Below are 24558 nucleotides of genomic sequence, written 5' to 3' on the forward strand. Positions count from 1 at the left end.
ATAGGGGAATTCAGGCCAAAGCATTACATCTTGGTTTTATCAGACCAGAGAATCTTGTTTCTCATGGTCTGAGAGTCTGTCGTGGAGAATTGTTTCAGAAATATAACACTCTTACAAGAACTTGTGAATTCAATATACACTTTAATACAAAGTAGCAAAAACGAGCCCCTCCATGGAAGGACCCTATCACAAACGTAACAGAGCCGAGCCCCTCCATGGAAGGACCCTATCACAAACGTAACAGAACCGAGCCCACCCATGGAAGGACCCTATCACAAACGTAACAGAGCCGAGCCCACCCATGGAAGGACCCTATCACAAACGTAACAGAACCGAGCCCACCCATGGAAGGACCCTATCACAAACGTAACAGAGCTGAGCCCACCCATGGAAGGACCCTATCACAAACGTAACAGAGCTGAGCCCACCCACGGAAGGACCCTATCACAAACGTAACAGAGCCGAGCCCACCCATGATAAGAGACTAAATTATCATATTACAGAGTCCTGCTTTTATAGGACTTCTATGCATAACGTATAGAGTCCCCTCCCTCTATATGAAAATAGCTTCCCTTGACCTTTCTCCATTATTTTATTTTCATCTCAGAGCTTGCTTGTTAACGCCCACATCTGACAGCTGTATAGGTTATATTGGTAGCAGAACCCTTTTTCACGTCCATCTGTTGGTCAGTTGGCTAACACCCTCCTTTGTTGCGTCCCTCTGACATTGGTATGTCCAGCTGTCCTATGCGCCTATGGCCTTGGCCTTTGTACTCATGTTCACCGTAATGTGATCTTTGATATGTTGCCCCTTTTTCAGAAATAAGCAGAAGCACTAGGTGTCACCTTCTCCTCCGTTTGTTCAATGTACATATGTCCTTGCTACTTCCGTATAGCATCTGCCCCTATATATATATTACCCTAGCTCCCACAGTCCTTTAGGTGCCTTTTGGCAAACTCCCAAGCGGGCTGTCATGTGCATTTTACTGAGGAGTGGCTTCCGTCTGGCCACTCCACCATAAAGGCTTGATAGGTAGAGTGCTGTAGAGATGGTTGTCCTTCTGGAAGGTTCTCCCATCTCCACAGAGGATCCACAGAGGATCTCTGGAGCTCTGTCAGAGTGACCATCTGGTTCTTGGTCACCTCCCTGACCAAGGCCCTTCTCCCCCGATTGCTCAGTTTGGCTGGTCGGCCAGCTCTGTATATAGCCTCCACAATGAGTGAGTCAATGTGGAGGTTATATACAGGGGGTACCGGTACAGAGTCAATGTGGAGACTATATACAGGGTGTTACGGTACAGAGTCAATGAGGAGTCTATATACAGGGGGCACCGGTACAGAGTCAATGTAGAGGCTATATACAGGGGGTACCAGTTCAGAGTCAATGTGGAGACTATATACAGGGTGTTACGGTACAGAGTCAATGAGTAGTCTATATACAGGGGGCACCGGTACAGAGTCAATGTGGAGGCTATATACAGGGGGTACCGGTACAGAGTCAATGTGGAGGCTATATACAGGGGGAACCGGTACAGAGTCAATGTGGAGGCTATATACAGGGGGTACCGGTACAGAGTCAATGTGGAGGCTATATACAGGGTATTACGGTACAGAGTCAATGTGGAGGCTATATACAGGGGGTACCGGTACAGAGTCAATGTGGAGGCTATATACAGGGGGGTGCCGGTACAGAGTCAATGTGGAGGCTATATACAGGGGGTACCAGTACAGAGTCAATGTGGTGGCTATATACAGGGGGTACCGGTACAGAGTCAATGTGGTGGCTATATACAGGGGGGTACCAGTACAGAGTCAATGTGGAGGCTATATACAGGGGGTGCCGGTACAGAGTCAATGTGGAGGCTATATACAGGGGGTACCAGTACAGAGTCAATGTGGTGGCTATATACAGGGGGTACCGGTACAGAGTCAATGTGGAGGCTATATACAGGGGGCACCGGTACAGAGTCAATGTGGAGGCTATATACAGGGGGTACCGGTACAGAGTCAATGTGGAGGCTATATACAGGGGGCACCGGTACAGAGTCAATGTGGAGGCTATATACAGGGGGTTACGGTACAGAGTCAATGTGGAGGCTATATACAGTTGTTACCGGTACAGAGTCAATGTGGAGGCTATATACAGGGGGTACCGGTACAGAGTCAATGTGGAGGCTATATACAGGGGGCACCGGTACAGAGTCAATGTGGAGACTATATACAGGGGGTACCGGTACAGAGTCAATGTGGAGGCTATATACAGGGGGCACCGGTACAGAGTCAATGTGGAGACTATATACAGGGTGTTACGGTACAGAGTCAATGTGGAGGCTATATACAGGGGGTACCGGTACAGAGTCAATGTGGAGGCTATATACAGGGGGTACCGGTACAGAGTCAATGTGAAGGCTATATACAGGGGGTACCGGTACAGAGTCAATGTGGAGGCTATATACAGGGTGTTACGGTACAGAGTCAATGTGGAGGCTATATACAGGGGGCACCGGTACAGAGTCAATGTGGAGGCTATATACAGGGGGTACCGGTACAGAGTCAATGTGGAGGCTATATACAGGGGGTACCGGTACAGAGTCAATGTGGAGGCTATATACAGGGGGTACCGGTACAGAGTCAATGTGGAGGCTATATACAGGGGTACTGGTACAGAGTCAATGTGGAGGCTATATACAGGGGGTACCGGTACAGAGTCAATGTGGAGGCTATATACAGGGGGTACCGGTACAGAGTCAATGTGAAGGCTATATACAGGGGGTACCGGTACAGAGTCAATGTGGAGGCTATATACAGGGTGTTACGGTACAGAGTCAATGTGGAGGCTATATACAGGGGGCACCGGTACAGAGTCAATGTGGAGGCTATATACAGGGGGTACCGGTACAGAGTCAATGTGGAGGCTATATACAGGGGGTACCGGTACAGAGTCAATGTGGAGGCTATATACAGGGGGGTGCCGGTACAGAGTCAATGTGCCTGGTTACCGGTTAGTTGAGTGTCTCAGCTATGGCGGTGTTGAGAGGAAATTCTATCTCAGCTATGGTGGTGTTGAGAGGAAATTCTGTCTCAGCTATGGTGGTGTTGAGAGGAAATTCTGTCTCAGCTATGGTGGTGTTGAGAGGAAATTCTGTCTCAGCTATGGTGGTGTTGAGAGGAAATTCTGTCTCAGCTATGGTGGTGTTGAGAGGAAATTCTGTCTCAGCTATGGTGGTGTTGAGAGGAAATTCTGTCTCAGCTATGGTGGTGTTGAGAGGAAATTCTGGTCCACTTTGACCCAGATGGTGTATAGTGTTCAGTTATGTCACCTGGGCAACACTGTGAGAATGGTCAGATAAGAAGCTAAACCTCTGTAACGCCTCTGGTCTGATCCCAAACTGATACAGCCTGGAATCGAACCAGGGTCTGTAGTGACGCCTCTGGTCTGATCCCAAACTGTGGATTCTAGTTAAAAAAAATGTGTTTAACCTTTATTTAACTAGGCAAGTCAGTTAAGAACAAATTCTTATTTACAATGACGGCCTACCCCCCCAGGCCAAACCTTCACCCGGACGACGCTGGGCCAATTGTGCGATGCCCTATGGGACTCCCAATCACGGCCGGTTGTGATATAGCCTGGAATCAAACCAGGGTCTGTAGTGACACCTCTAGCACTGAGTTGCAGTGCCTTAAGACCGCTGTGATACAGCCTGGAATCGAACCAGGGTCTGTAGTGACGCCTCTAGCCCTGAGTTGCAGTGCCGTAAGACCGCTGTGATACAGCCTGGAATCGAACCAGGGTCTGTAGTGACGCCTCTAGCACTGAGTTGCAGTGCCGTAATACCGCTGTGATACAGCCTGGAATCGAACCAGGGTCTGTAGTGACGCCTCTAGCACTGAGTTGCAGTGCCGTAATACCGCTGTGATACAGCCTGGAATCGAACCAGGGTCTGTAGTGACGCCTCTAGCACTGAGTTGCAGTGCCGTAATACCGCTGCGCCACTCGGGTGAATATAATGAGGGGCTCAGGAGAAAAACTGAAAATCTTCTTTATGATCCGTTTGTCTTCAATAAACTCAATCAATATACAGTCGTGCTTCACCTTATGACTTACATGTCCACATATGAACAACATATATTCCCAAATAGTATATATTTCATAGTCTACACATACATTCAGACATGTTTTTTATTGTTTTATTCGTTGTGTAACAGATCCCTCTTCTCGTCCTCATGACTTTCAGATAGACATTAGTACACAGTCATGTAGAATATACACTGACAGACAGACTGGTTAGATTCTGTGGTTAATGTTGGAATACTTGTTATACTCAGAAGTACAGTATCTGAGGAGTGATTTTGAGACCTGGTTTTTACCTCAGAAGTTAATGTTGAGCCAGATGGTGGTGGAATGTGCTGGGTGGCGTCGTGGAAAATCGTCTTAATTCAATGAATTCAATAAAGGCTTTTTAATACAGAAATATCAGAAGCCGTGCTTGTCCGCGGAACAACCAACTTCCCTAAAGCGCCCGCTCCGTACTTATACGCATACAGCATATGAGTCCATCCCACATGCAAATGAAGTTACCTCCCTCAGTTCATCTGCCACCATTATCTTTTAGTTTAAGCTTCCTGTTTGTTCTCGCCCAAAAACGCCCATATCTGCTTTTGATTAGATTATAATGGTGGCAGGACCCTTTCGTGTCCTAAAAATAATATATGTCCATCTATCCTATGGGCCTATGTCTTTGGCCTTTGTATTTATGTGTTTAGCTTGGTGTGCTCTTCGGTATGTTTGCCCTTATTAGGACTAGTAGACTGTGTGTCCCTCTAACATTAGTAAGTCCAGCTCATCCTAAGCACTTATGGCCTTGGCCATTATACTTGTGTTTGTTCCGCTCTATCTAATCTTTGGTACGCTGCCCTTTTCCAGAATAGCAAATGCACTTAAGTGTCGCCTTCTCCTCCTGTGGTCTGATGTACACATGTCTTTGCTCTATAGCACAGGTGTCAAACTCATTCCACGGGGGGCCAAGTGTCTGCGGGTTTTCGCTCCTCCCTTGTACTTGATTGATGAATTAACATCACTAATTAGTTAGGAACTCCCCACACCTGGTTGTCTAGGGCTTTATTGAAAGGAAAAACCAAAAACCTGCAGACACTAGGCCCTCCGTGGAATGAGTTTGACACCCCTGCTCTATAGTATTACATCTGTCCCTACATGTAACAATAACTACCACAGTGGACGGGTGGAGGTCTTTGGATTAGGCAACAAGGGGGTTGAGGTCAGGTCAGATCCCCTTAAGGGAGAAACAATGGTTTATTACAGTTGCAAGTTGGAAGTTTACATACACCTTCGCCAAATACATTTAAACTCAGTTTTTCACAATTCCTGACATTTAATCCTAGTAAAAACTCCCTGTCTTAGGTCAGTTAGGATCACCACTTTATTTTAATAATGTGAAATGTCAGAATAATTGTAGAGAGAATTATTTCTTTCAGCTTTTATTTCTTTCATCACATTCCCAGTGGGTCAGAAGTTTACATACACTCAATTAGTATTTGGTAGCATTGCCTTTAAATTGTTTAACTTGGGTCAAACGTTTCGGGTAGCCTTCCACAAGCTTCCCACAATAAGTTGGGTGAATTTTGGCCCATTCCTCCTGACAGAGCTGGTGTAACTGAGTCAGGTTTATAGGCCTCCTTGCTCGCACACGCTTTTTCAGTTCTGCCCACAAATGTTCTATAGGATTGAGGTCAGGGCTTTGTGATGGCCACTCCAATACCTTGACTTTGTTGTCCTTAAGCCATTTTGACACAACTTTGGAAGTATGCTTGGGGTCATTGTCCATTTGGAAGACCCATTTGTGACCAAGCTTTAACTTCCTGACTGATGTCTTGAGATGTTGCTTCAATATATCCACATAATTTTCCTTTCTCATGATGCCATCTATTTTGTGAAGTGCACCACTCCCTCCTGCAGCAAAGCACCCCCACAACATGATGCTGCCACCCCCGTGCTTCATGGTTGGGATGGTGTTCTTTGGCTTGCAGTTTCCTCCTTTTTCCTCCAAACATAACGATGGTTATTATGGCCAAACAGTTATATTTTTGTTCCATCAGACCAGAGGACAATTCTACAAAAAGTACAATCTTTCTCACCATGTGCAGTTGCAAACCGTAGTCTGGCTTTTTTATGGTGTTTTTTGAGCAGTGGCTTCTTCCTTGCTGAGTGGTCTTTCAAGTTATGTCGATATAGGACTTGTGTTACTGTGGATATAGGTCTTGACTGATTTCTTTTGATTTTCCCATGATGTCAAGCATAGAGGCACTGAGTTTGAAGGTAGGCCTTGAAATACATCCACAGGTACACCTTCAATTGACTCGAAAGTTTGTCATTTAGCCTATCAGAAGCTTCTAAAGCCATGACATCATCTTCTGGAATTTTCCAGGCTGTTTAAGGGCACAGTCAACTTGTATGTGTGTATGTAAACTTCTGACCCACGGAGTTGTAGTACAGTGAATTATAAGTGAAATAATCAGTCTGTAAACAATTGTTGGAAAAATGACTTGTGTCATGCACAAAGTAGATGTTCTAACCGACTTGCCAAAACTATAGTTTGTTAACAAGAATTTTGTGGAGTGGTTGAAAAACGAGTTTTAATGACTCCAACCTAAGTGTATGTCAACTTCCCGACTTGTGGTGGTGGAAACATGTCTAATACAGCTGTATTGATCCTCTGGGAAGAAAAGCTAAGAAAAAGTTAAGCTTTCCTAGTGTCCGTTGAGTCATTTAGAACCTAACAGACTGTAGAACACTGACAGTCATGTAGAATACATGTGCATTCAGAAAGTATTCAGACCCCTTGACTTTTTCCATATATTTTTTTTTAAGTTACAGCTTTATAAAAAAAATTGATTAAATTACATATTTCCTCATCATCATAATAATAATAATAATAATAAATAATGATGAAGCAGAACAGGTTTTTAGACATTTGGGAAATGTATATAAAAAATAAAATAAACATAAGTATTCAGACCCTTTGCTGTGAGACTGAAAATTGAGCTCAGGTGCATCCTGTTTCCATTGATCATCCTTGAGATGTTTCTACAACTTCGAGTCCACCTGTGGTCAATGTAATGTGATTGGACATGATTTGGAAAGGCACACGTCTGTCTCTATAAGGTCATACAGTTGACAGTGAATTGTCAGAGCAAAAAAACAAGCCATGAGGTCAAAGGAATTGTCCGTAGAGCTCCGAGACAGGATTGTGTCGAGGCACAAATCTGGAGAAGGGTACCAAAACATGTCAGTAGTATTGAAGGTCCCCAAGAACACAGTGGCCTCCATTATTTTATGGAAGAAGTTTGAAACCACCAAGACTCTTCCTAGAGCTGGCCGCTAAACCGAGAAATCGGGGGAGAAGGGCCTTGGCCAGGGAGGTGACCAAGAACCCAATTGTCACTCTGACAGAGCTCCAGATGTCCTCTGTGGAACTGGGAGAACCTTCCAGAAGGACAACAATCTCTGCAGCACTCCACCAAATCAGACCTTTGTGGTAGAGTGGCCAGATGGAAGCCACTCCACATCAAAAGGTACATGACAGCCTGTTTGGAGTTTGCCAAAAGGCATTTAAAGGACTCTCAGACCATGAGAAACAAGATTCTCTGGTCTGATGAAACCAAGATTGAACTATTTGTCCTGAATGCCAAGCGTCACATCTGGAGAAAACCTGGCACCATGCCTACAGTGAAGCATGGTGGTGGCAGCATCATGCTGTGGGGATGTTTTTCAGAGGCAGGGACCGGGAGACTAGTCAGGATCAAGGGAAAGGTGAACGGAGCAAAGTACAGAGAGATACTCGATGAAAACCTGCTCCAGAGCGCTCAGGACCTCAGACTGTGATGAAGGTTCACCTTCCACCAGGACAACAAACCTAAGCAAACATTTCCAAGACAACGCAGGAGTGGCTTCGGGAATGTCCTTGAGTGGCCCAGCCAGAGCCCGGACTTGAACGAGATCAAAATATCTGGAGAGACCTGAAAATAGCTGTGTAGCGATGCTCCCCATCCAACCTGACAGAGCTTGAGAGGATCTGCAGAGAAGAATGGGAAGAAACTCCCTAAATACAGGTGTGTCAAGCTTGTAGCGTAATACCCAAGAAGACTCGAGGCTGTAATCGCTGCCAAAGGTGCGTCAACAAAGTACTGAGTAAAGGGTCTGAATACTTATGTAAATGTTATATTTCATTTTTTTAAATATATATAAATTAGCAAAATAAAAATAAACCTGTTTCTGCTTTGTCTTTATGTTTTTTTTTGTGATAGACAGACATGTGGACTGTAGAATATACAGGGACAGACAGACACGTGGACTGTAGAATATACACCTTTTAAACTTCTTAGGGCTAGGCCCCTTTTTTCTCCACTTCCTGTCTGAATGATGTGCCCAAAGTAAACTGCCTGTAGCTCAGGCCCTGAAGCCAGGATATGCATATAATTAATACCATTGGAAAGAAAACACTGACGTTTGTAGAAATGTTCAAATAATGTAGAAGGAATATAACACAATAGATATGGTAGGAGAAAATCAAAAGAAAAACCAACCAGATTTTTTTGGGAGAGACCATCCTCTTTGAAATTCAAGAGAAAGGTCATATTGAAAATTAGCTCCCTGGATGCAATTCCTATGGCTTCCACAGGGTGTCAGCAGTCTATGTTCAAGGTTTCAGGCTTGTAACTACAAAAACAAATAAGAAATAGTAGAGGGACACAGTCTTGGAAATTCGCATTTGTACGCGCCATGAAGACATTACGCACCTGCTAAAGTTTCCTTTTGAACATTCTTCCTTCCGTAAGAAATATTATAGTTTGATTACATTTCAGGGTGTCTGAGGAGTTAATAGAAACGTATTTTGACTTGTTGAAACAAAGTTTAGGGGGTAGATGTTTGGATTCCTTTCTCTGCATGTTGAACAAGTGGATTACTCAAATCGATGGCGCCAACTAAACAGACTTTTTGGGATATAAAGAAGGATTTTATCTAACAAAATTACACTACATGTTATAGCTGGGACCCTTTGGATTACAAATCAGAGGAAGATTTTCAAAAAGTAAATTAATATTTTATCGTTGTATGTGAATGTATGAAACCTGTGCCGGTGGAAAAATATTTTGATGTGGGGCGCCGTCCTCAAACAATCGCATGGCATGCTTTCGCTGTAATAGCTACTGTAAATCGGACAGTGCAGTTAGATTAACAATAATTTAAGCTTTCAGCCGATATAAGACAATTATATGTACATACAGTAAATGTTTAAAATCCATAATATTTATGAATATTTCTTTGAATTGCGCGCAATCCAGTTTCACCGGAAGTTGTCCCGCTAGCGGGACACCGATCCTTATTAACTAAACTCAGATTTACTTTGAAGTCCAAAGTGTAGCAATACAGTTGAAATCAGTAATTGACACGGACGTGGTGGCGTAGCAGGAAGACTGGAATGCTGTGAACCAAGAGGTTGTGAGTTCAAATCCCAGTTGAGGACATGTTAAATATTAATGACTGTATGAATGAACATATGACAAAATGTGTCCCGTGTTTAAGTTGAAAACACTGTTACATTTCTCATAACGACTCATTTTTGTTTTTCGGGCTTGTGAATCTCACGTGATAAATTGAGTCCACATGTGACACTTCATGTGAAATATCATGTGAGAAATGTAATTCACATGTGAAAATCCACTTGAAACTAAATGTGAAATATCGTCACGTGAAGTGTTCCCGAAAACATATGATTTCACATGTAAAGTCATGTGATTTTCCATTTTCCACACGCCCTCTAGTGGCGTCATGGGGTGGAACGTTATCAATATTTTTCATAATTTTCATAATTAATAAACATTTAATATATTTTGTAAGCCGATAAATCCGATGTTTCTATGTCAAACGGTTTGGTTATTTTTCAGTCTTCTGTGATGTATATCAAGTGTAATACTGGGATGCAAACTCAAAATGTAAGACATTTCAACTCTATATCTGACACGGTACAGGAATCTTCTTTTTTTAAGCCCATAACCATGTGTGTGTGAGGTGAATACTTTTGTTTCAAGGTAGATTTGTTTCAGACTACCAGGAAACACTGATCTAGAAGGTTAAAGAAACACATAATTCAGTAGAATATGTACAAACAAACAAAGAGAGGTTTGTTGACAAAGAGTTCATATGTAAACACACCATCCATCCTCCAGGACCGCCCCGGTCCAAACAGGTGGTTTGCGACACTTGTCTGTGTACCGTTTCAGACACAGTCATTGGTACTGTACTGTGGAAGAGGTGAGTTTGCTCCAGTGAAGGGGCTTGGCTCTTTTGAGAACGAATCGTTATTGTCCCACCAAAGGGCATTTTCATTTGCGGTAGTAATAACCCTATCCATTAGTCTCAAAACAGCCCTCTTCAGAACAGCCCTGGTCTTAACGGGCCATTTGTATGCAGCAGTCTAGTCCTCTCTCACCGGTAGCGAAGGATCCATATCAGACATGCTGGGCAGATAGGTCATGGGGGGCGACGTTTTTTTTCCCTCTCTCATTCCCTACTCTCCCTCCCTCTTTCTCACTCCCTCTTTCCCATGGCGAGGGTCCTCTCTCATTCCCTACTCTCACTCCCTCTTTCCCATGGCGAGGGTCCTCTCTCATTCCCTACTCTCACTCCCTCTTTCCCATGGCGAGGGTCCTCTCTCAGCCCTTCCTCCCCTTCACCCATAGCGAGGATCCATATCATTCAGTGATAGCCGGGGTACAGTAGGTAGGTATGCTGGAGGCTGGTTGAGTGTATTCCGTGAGTCCTCAATGTAAACAGTAGAGGTCAGGCTCTTCCTGTTCCTCTTCAGGGTCGACCTTCTCTGCCAACGACACAGCAGAACCTCCACCTGTAATTGTTAAAAACAGATGACAGAAAAAATAAATATTTTTTAAAAATTAAATAATTTTCAGATAAATTGTCAGGTCGTTATTGTAAAAGAGAATGTGTTCGCAATGACTTACCTGGTTACAGTAAATAAAGGCAAAATACAAATTATAGTTCAATGTATAAATATACATTGTACTGTATCGTAGTGTATTTATATACTGTATGTGTCTTTATATACTGCAGTGTATTTATATACTGTAGTGTATTTATATACTGTAGTGTATTTATATAATGTATGTGTCTTTATATACTGCCGTGTATTTATATACTGTAGTGTATTTATATACTGTAGTGTATTTATATACTGCCGTGTATTTATATACTGTAGTGTATTTATATATGTGTCTTTATATACTGCCGTGTATTTATATACTGTAGTGTATTTATATACTGTTGTGTATTTATATACTGTTGTGTATTTATATACTGTTGTGTATTTATATACTGTATGTGTTTTATATACTGTAGTGTATTTATATACTGTATGTGTCTTTATATACTGTTTGTGTCTTTATATACTGTTGTGTATTTATATACTGTTGTGTATTTATATACTGTTGTGTATTTATATACTGTTGTGTATTTATATACTGTAGTGTATTTATATACTGTAGTGTATTTATATACTGTTGTGTATTTATATACTGTAGTGTATTTATATACTGTATGTGTCTTTATATACTGTTTGTGTCTTTATATACTGTTGTGTATTTATATACTGTATGTGTCTTTATATACTGTAGTGTATTTATATACTGTAGTGTATTTATATACTGTAGTGTATTTATATACTGTATGTGTCTTTATATACTGTTGTGTATTTATATACTGTAGTGTATTTATATACTGTAGTGTATTTATATACTGCCGTGTATTTATATACTGCCGTGTCTTTATATACTGTTTGTGTATTTATATACTGTTGTGTATTTATATACTGTAGTGTATTTATATACTGTAGTGTATTTATATACTGTTGTGTATTTATATACTGCCGTGTCTTTATATACTGTTTGTGTATTTATATACTGTTGTGTATTTATATACTGTAGTGTATTTATATACTGTAGTGTATTTATATACTGTAGTGTATTTATATATGTGTATTTATATACTGTAGTGTATTTATATACTGTTGTGTATTTATATACTGTAGTGTATTTATATACTGTAGTGTATTTATATACTGTAGTGTATTTATATACTGTATGTGTTTTTATATACTGTAGTGTATTTATATATGTGTCTTTATATACTGTTGTGTATTTATATACTGCGTGACACAACCGTAGTACGCCTGACTACCAGGTGACCAAGAACCTGATGGTGTTGTAGAATTTCCAGTACTTTGGGAATTTTCCAATACCTATACTGTTTTCTCAGAAGTAGTGAGCAGAATCAATACGGGGTTAATTATTGGACACGTGTAAGCAGAATGAAGGTCATGTATGTGTACCGAGTTGGATCAACATAGAGTTAAACCATTAGACGTGTAAAAAAAACTGAACGTTAGCAGAATCGGTGTGAATGTTGTTCTTTGAGGCAACATCCTCTTGACCGTTCTGGGCCATGTCTACTCTTGTGAAGGCTACTGGACGTATATTGGTTAAACATTCATAGGGAACATCGGCCTGACCGTTCTGGGCCATGTCTGCTCTTGTGAAGGCTACTGGACGTATATGGGTTAAACATTCATAGGGAACATCGGCCTGAACATGTGAAGACCATTGAATATGCCCTTTAGTTAATCTATACTAGAACCACAAGCTATGCATCTGTATTTGGGAGACATGTTACGTACCGGGAAGACGTGGTACGTACCGGGAAGACGTGGTACGTACCGGGAAGACGTGTTACGCACCGGGAAGACGTGGTACTTACCGGGAAGACGTGGTACTTACCGGGAAGGCGTGTTACGTACCGGGAAGACGTGGTACGTACCGGGAAGACGTGGTACGTACCGGGAAGACGTGGTACGTACCGGGAAGACGTGGTACGTACCGGGAAGACGTGGTACGTACCGGGAAGACGTGGTACGCACCGGGAAGACGTGGTACGCACCGGGAAGACGTGTTACGCACCGGGAAGACGTGGTACGTACCGGGAAGACGTGGTACGCACCGGGAAGACGTGTTACGCACCGGGAAGACGTGGTACGTACCGGGAAGACGTGGTACGTACCGGGAAGACGTGGTACGTACCGGGAAGACGTGGTACGTACCGGGAAGACGTGGTACGTACCGGGAAGACGTGGTACGTACCGGGAAGACGTGGTACGTACCGGGAAGACGTGTTACGCACCGGGAAGACGTGGTACGTACCGGGAAGACGCGTTACGCACCGGGAAGACGCGGTACGTACCGGGAAGATGTGGTACCGGGAAGACGTGGTACGTACCGGGAAGACGTGGTACGTACCGGGAAGACGTGTTACTTACCGGGAAGACGTGTTACGTACCGGGAAGACGTGTTACGCACCGGGAAGACGTGGTACGTACCGGGAAGACGTGTTACGTACCGGGAAGACGTGTTACGTACCGAGAAGACGTGTTACGTACCGGGAAGACGTGTTACGCACCGGGAAGACGTGTTACGCACCGGGTTAAAACCTCTACCGCTTCTCTCTCCCGGATCCGGGATCCTCCTCATCAAAAAAGCTGACTAGCATAGCCTAGCCTAACGGGACAGGGATATCATATAATATAATTTTCATGAAATGACAAGTCCAATACAGCAAATGAAAGATAAACATCTTGTGAATCCAGCCATCATTTCCGATTTTTAAAATGTTTTACAGCGAAAACACAATATGTATTTCTATTAGCTAACCACAATAGCCAAACACACAACCGCATATTTTCACCATGTTTCCACCGCATAGGTAGCTTTCACAAAACCGACAAAATAGAGATAAAATTAGTCACTAACCAAGAAACAACTTCATCAGATGACAGTCGTATAACATGTTATACAATACATTTATGTTGTTTTCGAAAATGTGCATATTTGAGGTATAAATCATAGTTTTACATTGCAGCTACCATCAAAAATAGCACCAAAGCAGCCAGAATAATTACAGAGAGCAACGTGAAATACAAAATACTCATCATAAAACATTTATGAAAAATACATGGTGTACAGCAAATGAAAGATGAACATCTTGTGAATCCAGCCAATATTTCCGATTTTTTAAGTGTTTTACAGCGAAAACACAATATAGAATTATATTAGCTTACCACAATAGCCAAACACACAAACGGATTTATTCACCGCAAAGGTAGCTTTCGCAAAAACCAGCAAAAGATATAAAATTAATCACTAACCTTTGAACAACTTCATCAGATGACTGTCTTATAACATCATGTTATACAATACAATTATGTTTTGTTCGAAAATGTGCATATTTATAGCTACAAATCCTGGTTATACATTGTGAATACGCAGCATCGATTCACCAGAATCTCCGGAGATATTTTGGACACTCACCTAATCTGACCAAAGAACTCATCAAAAACTTTACATAAAAATACTTGTTGTATGGCAAATGAAAGATACACTGATTCTTAATGCAACCGCTGTGTTAGATTTTTTAAAATAACTTTACCATAACATACAGCTTGCGTTATTGCGAGACAGCGCTCACCAAAACGGCGGAGAATAGGACTCAACATTTTACACAGAAATACGAAATAACATCATACATTTTTTCTTACTTTTGCTGAGCTTCCATCAGAATGTTGTACAAGGAGTCCTTGGTCCAGAATAAATCGTTGTTTGGTTTTAGAATGTCAATTTCTTCTGTCGAATTTGCGCCACAATGCTAGCCAAGGTTGCTAACATTCCCATCCTCTCTTGACGCAAAGAACGGAAAACTCCAAAAGTCCCAATAAACGTTGAATAAACTGATAAAACTCGGTTGAAAAAAACTACTTTATGATGTTATTATCACATGTATCAAATAAAATCAGAGCCGGAGATATTCGCCGTGTAAACCGAACGCTTTTCAGAAGACAATGTCGAGCTCCGCCGTGCGCCTTAGAAGACAAAGAAAATTCCGGACCTGTCACTCCAAAAGCTTTCATTCGACCTCAGATCAAGCTAGACACCCCATTCCACCTTCCACTGCCTGTTGACATCTAGTGGAAGATGTATGAATTGCATGCATATCGATAAATAAAAGCCAGTTGAATAGGCAGGCCCTGAAACAGAGCCTCGTTTTCAGATTTTTCACTTCCTGTATGGAAGTTTGCTGCAAAAAGAGTTCTGTTTTACTCACAGATATAATTCAAACAGTTTTAGAAACTTCACAGTGTTTTCTATCCAATAGTAATAATAATATGCATATTGTATGATCTAGAAAAGAGTACGAGGCCGTTTCATTTGGGCACGATTTATTCCAAAGTGAAAACAGCGCCCCCGCATTGACAAGAAGTTTTAATCATTTACATAGAAAGGAGTGACTATGTATGTTATGCAAGAGTAAAAATGTATAAAAGCTGAGTACTGAGACTGGAGAGATCAGTTATTCCATGGAATTGCTTGGCTTCTGTTACTTTTGTAATAAAGTCTAATTGAATTTACAAGTTCCGGTATCTGAAAAATATTTGATTAAATATTTCCACAACAATGGTCACTCTGACAGAGCTCTTGAGCTCCTTTGTGGAGATGGGAGAACCTTCCAGAAGGACAACCCTCTCTGCAGCACTCCACCAATCAGGCCTTTATGGTAGAGTGGCCAGACGAAAGCCACTCCTCAGTAAAAGGCACATGACAGCCTGCTTGGAGTTTGCTAAAAGGCACCTAAAGACTCTCAGACCACGAGAAACAAGATTCTCTGGTCTGATGAAACCAAGATTGAAATCTTTGGCCTGAATGCCAAGCATCACATCTGAAGGAAAACTGGCACCATCCCTACGGTGAAGCATGGTGGTGGCAGCATCATGCTGTGGGGATGCTTTTCAGTGGTAGGGACTGGGAGACTAGTTAGGATTGAGGCAAAGATGAATGGAGCAAAGTACAGAGAGATCCTTGATGAAAACCTCAGGACCTCACACTGGGGCGAAGGTTCACCTTCCAACAGGACAACAACCCTAAGCACACAGCCAAGACAATGCAGTAGTGGCTTCGGCACAAGTCTTTGAATGTCCTTGAGTGACCCAGCCAGAGCCCGGACTTGAACCCCATCGAACATCTCTGGAGAGACCTGAAAATAGCTGTGCAGCAACGCTCCCCATCCAACCTGACAGAGCTTGAGAGGATCTGCAGAGAAGAATGGGAGAAACTCCTAAATACATGTGTGCCAAGCTTGTAGCGTCATACCCAAGAAGACTCGAGGCTGTAATTGCTGTCAAAGGTGCTTCAACAAAGTACTGAGTAAAGAGTCTGAATACTTATGTAAATGTTATATTTCAGTTTTTTTATTTTTAATAAATTACCAAAAATGTCTAAAAATCTCAATGTTTTTGCTTTGTCATTATGAGGTATTGTGATGTCATTATGGGGTATTGTGTTTCGATTGATGAGGGGGAAAAAAACTAGCTAGTACATTTCAGAACAAGACTGTAACTTAACAAAATGTGGGAAAAGTCAAAGGGTCTAAATACTTTCCCGAACGCACTGTATACACACAGAGCACAAGCATTTCTCGACACCCACAATAACATCTGCTAAACACGCGTATGTGACCAATAAAATTTGATTTGATTTGATATAGGTATTTATTTACCAACGGTGGCGTGTAAACTGAAAAAAACAACAACAACAACGAGAGGCTACGTCCTAAATAGCACCCTATCCCCTATATAGTGCACTACTTTAGACCAGAGCCCTATGGCACATTATTCCCTATATAGTGCACTACTTTAGACCAGAGCCCTATGGCACATTATTCCCTATATAGTGCACTACTTTAGACCAGAGCCCTATGGCACATTATTCCCTATATAGTGCACTACTTTAGACCAGAGCCCTATGGCACATTATTCCCTATATAGTGCACTACTTTAGACCAGAGCCCTATGGCACATTATTCCCTATATAGTGCACTACTTTAGACCAGAGCCCTATGGCACATTATTCCCTATATAGTGCACTACTTTAGACCAGAGCCCTATGGCACATTATTCCCTATGTAGTACACTACTTTAGACCAGAGCCCTATGACACCCTATTCCCTATGTAGTACACTACTTTAGACCAGAGCCCTATGGCACCCTATTCCCTACATAGTGCACTACTTTAGACCAGAGCCCTATGACACCCTATTCCCTATGTAGTACACTACTTTAGACCAGAGCCCTATGGCACCCTATTCCCTATATATAGTGCACTACTTTAGACCAGAGCCCTATGGGGCCTGTAGTGCACTACTTTAGACCAGAGCCCTATGGGGCCTGTAGTGCACACTCCTTTCGAACAAAGTCACATTGGTCCTGCTACTAACCTGTTCTCTGAAGAAGCTGGTAGTCAGAGTGTAGAGGATGGGGTTCAGGGCACTGTTGATGGGTAATATGAAGATCACCACCCAGGATGAGATGGTACCTGGAGGAGGGAGAGATCGTTAGAGGCAGGGGGCGTAACATTCACATGGGGACTGGAGGGGAAATGTCCCCACCACTTCTAAAACCGATTGTTGCGCACCTGGTTAGAGGTGGGTGTAGGAGGGGTGGTGTGTGTGTGTGGTGTGTGTACTTAGTTTTCCTACATAATTAGTACAGGGGAAGTATTTACCTGGTATCTGGACCTGCAGCAGGGACAGTATTTACCTGGTATCTGGACCTGCAGCAGGGACAGTATTTACCTGGTATCTGGACCTGCAGCAGGGACAGTATTTACCTGGTATCTGGACCTGCAGCAGGGACAGTATTTACCTGGTATCTCGACCTACAGCAGGGACAGTATTTACCTGGTATCTGGACCTGCAGCAGGGACAGAATTTACCTGGTATCTGGACCTGCAGCAGGGACAGTATTTACCTGGTATCTCGACCTATAGCAGGGACAGTATTTACCTGGTATCTGGACCTGCAGCAGGGACAGTATTTACCTGGTATCTCGACCTATAGCAGGGACAGTATTTACCTGGTATCTGGACCTGCAGCAGGGACAGTATTTACCTGGTATCTGGACCTGCAGCAGGGACAGTATTTACCTGGTATCTCGACCTGCAGCAGGGACAGTATTTACCTGGTATCTCGACCTGCAGCAGGGACAGTATTTACCTGGTATCTGGACCTGCAGCAGGGACAGTATTTACCTGGTATCTGGACCTGCAGCAGGGACAGTATTTACCTGGTATATGGACCTGCAGCAGGGACAGTATTTACCTGGTATCTGGACCTGCAGCAGGGACAGTATTTACCTGGTATCTGGACCTGCAGCAGGGACAGTATTTACCTGGTATCTGGACCTGCAGCAGGGACAGTATTTACCTGGTATCTCCACCTGCAGCAGGGACAGTATTTACCTGGTATCTCCACCTGCAGCAGGGACAGTATTTACCTGGTATCTCGACCTGCAGCAGGGACAGTATTTACCTGGTATCTCCACCTGCAGCAGGGACAGTATTTACCTGGTATCTCGACCTACAGCAGGGACAATATTTACCTGGTATCTCGACCTGCAGCAGGGACAGCATTTACCTGGTATCTCGACCTGCAGCAGGGACAGCATTTACCTGGTATCTCCACCTGCAGCAGGGACAGTATTTACCTGGTATCTCCACCTGCAGCAGGGACAGTATTTACCTGGTATCTGGACCTGCAGCAGGGACAGTATTTACCTGGTATCTGAACCTGCAGCAGGGACAGTATTTACCTGGTATCTCCACCTGCAGCAGGGACAGTATTTACCTGGTATCTCGACTTGCAGCAGGGACAGTGTCTTGACCAGGAAAATAGGGATCCAGCAGAGGGCGTCAGAGAAGACGATGAAGAAGAACCTGTTAGCTACAGCCACGTCCCTGTGTAGCCTGCTCCTCAGGTCTGAAACAGAACAGCCTGTTAGCTACAGACACGTCTCTAAGTAGCCTGCTCCTCAGGTCTGGAACAGAACAGCCTTTTTTTTTCTTTACCTGTAGCGTTTATACCAGTCTTGTAGATGGAGTAGAACATGGAGGAGTAGGAGAACACGATCACTAGGAATGCTGCCAGGTTCAGACCTATATATATATAGAGAGAGAGAGAGAGCCAGAGAGAGACAGAGACAGAGAGAGAGAGAGAGAGAGACAGAGAAAGACAGACAGAGACAGAGAGAGACAGTGAGAGAGACAGGGAGAGAGAGAGACAGAGAGAGAGAGAGAGAGAGACAGAGACAGAGAGAGATTGGATTAGACAGTGTTATAATAACTTTCCAGATCGGTCTTCTTCTACTACTTGTATGAGTTGGTAAACAACCCGAGGGGGTGCATACTGCCACCTGGAGGGTGTTGTTTGAACAGGGATTAAAGCCAAGGTTCACTATTTTCTGCCACCTGCAGTTATGGAATGTTTGCTCATATGTGTAATTCATTGGCTGATCCCTCCTAATGACCTGGATGGAATTATGTGGTCCTTCCTTAACCAAGAGGAAGTCTCACCCAGTTGACTACTTCAAAATGGTGAAAGTCATACACGTGCGCATGAGAGAAGTACTGCAGGGCCCAACACAAAGAGAATCCAGAGAATAATTTACCCAACAAGCATCCCTTTACCCAACAAGCATCGATTTACCCAACAAGCATCGATTTACCCAAAAAGCATCCCTTTACCCAACAAGCTTCCCTTTACCCAAAAAGCATCCCTTTACCCAAAAAGCATCCCTTTACCCAAAAAGCATCCCTTTACCCAACAAGCTTCCCTTTACCCAAAAAGCATCCCTTTACCCAACAAGCATCCCTTTACCCAACAAGCATCCCTTTACCCAACAAGCATCTCTTTAACCAAAAAGCATCTCTTTAACCAAAAAGCATCCCTTTACCCAACAAGCATCGATTTACCCAACAAGCATCCCTTTACCCAACAAGCATTGATTTACCCAACAAGCATCGATTTACCCAACAAGCATCCCTTTACCCAACAAGCATTGATTTACCCAACAAGCATCGATTTACCCAACAAGCATCCCTTTACCCAACAAGCATTGATTTACCCTAAAAGCATCTCTTTACCCAACAAGCACAGCAGTGCTGTACCACACACACACCGTACCCAGGAATATGCCGATAGAGTATCCTTTAGCAATGGGCTTCTCCTGTCTGTCTGAGTGTAGGGGGAAGCAGACCCCGTTACGACCATAGTAGTTCCCAAACAGGTCCTCGTTCATCAGGGGAACCACGGCGATGATGAACCCCAGCACCCAGATAGATAACAGCACCACCTAGTGGGATGAGATGGTAGCACTAAAGTACACAGGATACTGTAGAATAGAATACAATAGAATAGAAGAGAACAGAATATAATAGAACATACCATAATATAACAGAACTGAACATATTAGAATATACTATAACATAATATAATAGGACAGAATAGAACAGAAGAGTAGAACATACTAGAATAAAATAGAACAGAATAGAACATACTAGAATAAAATAGAACAGAACATACTAGAATAAAATAGAACAGAACATACTAGAATATAATAGAACAGAATAGAACAGAACATACTAGAATATAATAGAACAGAACATACTAGAATATAATATAACAGAATAGAACAGAACATACTAGAATAGAATAGAACAGAATAGAACAGAACATACTAGAATATAATATAGTAGAACAAACTAGAATAGAATAGAACAGAACAGAACATACTAGAATATAATATAACAGAAGAGAACAGAACATACTAGAATATAATAGAACAGAATAGAACAGAACATACTAGAATAGAATAGAGTAGAACATACTAGAATAGAATAGAACAGAACATACTAGAATAGAGTAGAACAGAACATACTAGAATATAATAGAACAGAAAGGAATAGAACAGAATAGCATAGAGTAGAACATACTAGAATAGAACAGAATAGAACAGAACATACTAGAATAGAACAGAATAGAACAGAACATACTAGAATAGAACAGAATAGAACAGAACATACTAGAATAGAATAGAACAGAACATACTAGAATAGAACAGAACATACTAGAACAGAACATACTAGAATAGAATAGAACAGAACATACTAGAATAGAACAGAACATACTAGAACAGAACATACTAGAATAGAACAGAACATAATAGAATAGAACAGAACATACTAGAATAGAATAGAACAGAACATACTAGAATAGAGTAGAACAGAACATACTAGAATAGAGTAGAACAGAACATACAAGAATATAATAGAACAGAAAGGAATAGAACAGAACATACTAGAATATAATATAACAGAATAGAACAGAACATACTAGAATAGAATAGAACAGAACATACTAGAATAGAATATAGTAGAACAAACTAGAATAGAATAGAACAGAACAGAACATACTAGAATATAATATAACAGAAGAGAACAGAACATACTAGAATATAATAGAACAGAATAGAACAGAACATACTAGAATAGAATAGAGTAGAACATACTAGAATAGAATAGAACAGAACATACTAGAATAGAGTAGAACAGAACATACTAGAATATAATAGAACAGAAAGGAATAGAACAGAATAGAATAGAGTAGAACATACTAGAATAGAACAGAATAGAACAGAACATACTAGAATAGAACAGAATAGAACAGAACATACTAGAATAGAACAGAATAGAACAGAACATACTAGAATAGAACAGAACATACTAGAACAGAACATACTAGAATACAATAGAATAGAACAGAATAGAACAGAACATACTAGAATAGAACAGAATAGAACAGAACATAATAGAATAGAACAGAATAGAACAGAACATACTAGAATAGAGTAGAACAGAACATACAAGAATATAATAGAACAGAAAGGAATAGAACAGAACATACTAGAATAGAATAGAACAGAGTAGAACCGAACATACTAGAATATAATAGAACAGAACATACTAGAATAGAATAGAGTAGAACATACTAAAATAGAATAGAACAGAATAGAATAGAGTAGAACATACTAGAATAGAAGGGAATAGAATAGAACATACTAGAATAGAACAGAATAGAACAGAACATACTAGAATAGAACAGAATAGAACATAACATACTAGAATAGAACAGAACATACTAGAATAGAATATAATAGAGTAGAACAGAACATACTGGAATATAATAGAACAGAACATACTAGAATAAAATAGAACAGAATAGAATAGAACATACTAGAATAGAATAGAACATAATAGAACAGAACATACTAGAATATAATAGAATAGAACATACTAGAATAGAGTAGAACAGAACATACTAGAATAAAATAGAACAGAATAGAACAGAACATACTAGAATAGAATAGAACAGAACATACTAGAATAACATAGAACAGAATAAAACAGAACATACTAGAATAGAGTAGAACAGAATAGAACAGAACATACTAGAATAGAACAGAATAGAACATAACATACTAGAATATAATAGAACAGAATAGAACAGAACATACTAGAATAGAATAGAGTAGAACATACTAAAATAGAATAGAACAGAATAGAATAGAGTAGAACATACTAGAATAGAAGGGAATAGAATAGAACAGAATAGAACAGAACATACTAGAATAGAATAGAACAGAATAGAACATAACATACTAGAATAGAATAGAACAGAACATACTAGAATAGAATATAATAGAGTAGAACATACTGGAATATAATAGAACAGAACATACTAGAATATAATAGAACAGAATAAAACAGAACATACTAGAATAAAATAGAACAGAACATACTAGAATATAATAGAATAGAACATACTAGAATAGAGTAGAACAGAACATACTAGAATAAAATAGAACAGAATAGAACAGAACATACTAGAATAGAATATAACAGAATAGAACAGAACATACTAGAATAACATAGAACAGAATAAAACAGAACATACTAGAATAGAGTAGAACAGAATAGAACAGAACAGAATAGAACATAACATACTAGAATATAATAGAACAGAATAGAACAGAACATACTAGAATAGAATAGAACAGAATAGAACAGAACATACTAGAATATAATAGAACAGAATAGAACAGAACATACTAGAATAGAGTAGAACAGAATAGAACAGAACATACTAGAATATAATAGAACAGAACATACTAGAATAGAATAGAACAGAATAGAACAGAACATACTAGAATAAAAAAGAACAGAACATACTAGAATAGAATAGAACAGAACATACTAGAATAGAGTAGAACAGAACATACTAGAATAGAACAGAATATACTAGAATAGAATAGAACATACTAGAACAAAATAGAACAGAATAGAACAGAACATACTAGAATAGAATAGAACAGAACATACTAGAATAGAGTAGAACAGAATAAAACAGAACATACTAGAATAGAGTAGAACAGAATAGAACAGAACATACTAGAATATAATAGAACAGAATAGAACAGAACATACTAGAATAGAGTAGAACAGAACATACTAGAATAGAGTAGAACAGAACATACTAGAATAACATAGAACAGAATAAAACAGAACATACTAGAATAGAGTAGAACAGAATAGAACAGAACATACTAGAATATAATAGAACAGAACATACTAGAATAGAATAGAACAGAATAGAACAGAACATACTAGAATAAAAAAGAACAGAACATACTAGAATAGAATAGAACAGAACATACTAGAATAGAGTAGAACAGAACATACTAGAATAGAACAGAATATACTAGAATAGAATAGAACATACTAGAACAAAATAGAACAGAATAGAACAGAACATACTAGAATAGAATAGAACAGAACATACTAGAATAGAGTAGAACAGAACATACTAGAATAGAATAGAACAGAATATACTAGAATAGAATAGAACAGAATAGAATATACTAGAATAGAATAGAACAGAATAGAACAGAACATACTAGAATAAAATAGAACAGAATAGAACAGAACATACTAGAATAGAACAGAACATACTAGAATAGAATAGAACAGTATAGAACAGAACATACTAGAATAGAATAGAACAGAACCGAATAGAACAGAACATACTAGAATAGAATAGAACAGAACATACTAGAATATAACAGAATAGAACAGAACATACTAGAATAGAATAGAACAGAATAGAACAGAACATACTAGAATAGAGTAGAACAGAACATACTAGAACAGAACATACTAGAATAGAACAGAATAGAACAGAACATACTAGAATAGAATAGAACAGAACATACTAGAATAGAATAGAACAGAACATGCTAGAATAGAATAGAACAGAATAGAACAGAACATACTAGAATAGAATAGAACAGAATAGAACAGAACACACTAGAATAGAATAGAACAGAATAGAACAGAACATACTAGAATAGAATAGAACAGAACATACTAGAATATAATAGAACAGAATAGAACAGAACATACTAGAATAGAATAGAACAGAACATACTAGAATAGAATAGAACAGAATAGAACAGAACATACTAGAATAGAATAGAACAG

At 40.5% G+C, this 24558-nt stretch overlaps 1 protein-coding gene across 8 annotated transcripts in view; it reads right to left on the bottom strand.

Moving 5' to 3' along the window:
• Positions 1–9879: 9879 nt before the first annotated feature.
• Positions 9880–24558, bottom strand: part of LOC120056825 (relaxin receptor 2-like) — a 121057-nt gene continuing 106378 nt past the window's right edge. The window contains exons 17-21 of one of the 8 annotated variants that reach the window (XM_039005055.1): positions 20147–20315; positions 19033–19119; positions 18812–18943; positions 17405–17502; positions 9880–10922 (exon numbers count right to left, since the gene is read on the bottom strand). In XM_039005055.1, the coding sequence (XP_038860983.1) occupies positions 10749–10922; positions 17405–17502; positions 18812–18943; positions 19033–19119; positions 20147–20315 (660 nt within the window). In that variant the 3' untranslated portion in view covers positions 9880–10748. Of the gene's footprint in view, positions 10923–16194; positions 16222–17389; positions 18720–18811; positions 18944–19032; positions 19322–20146; positions 20316–24558 lie in introns of those variants that run through there. The other 7 variants (XR_005477839.1, XR_005477837.1, XR_005477842.1 and 4 more) reach the window with 7 other exon arrangements.

The sequence above is a fragment of the Salvelinus namaycush genome, chromosome 12, assembly GCF_016432855.1.
Source record: "Salvelinus namaycush isolate Seneca chromosome 12, SaNama_1.0, whole genome shotgun sequence".
NCBI lineage: Eukaryota > Metazoa > Chordata > Actinopteri > Salmoniformes > Salmonidae > Salvelinus > Salvelinus namaycush.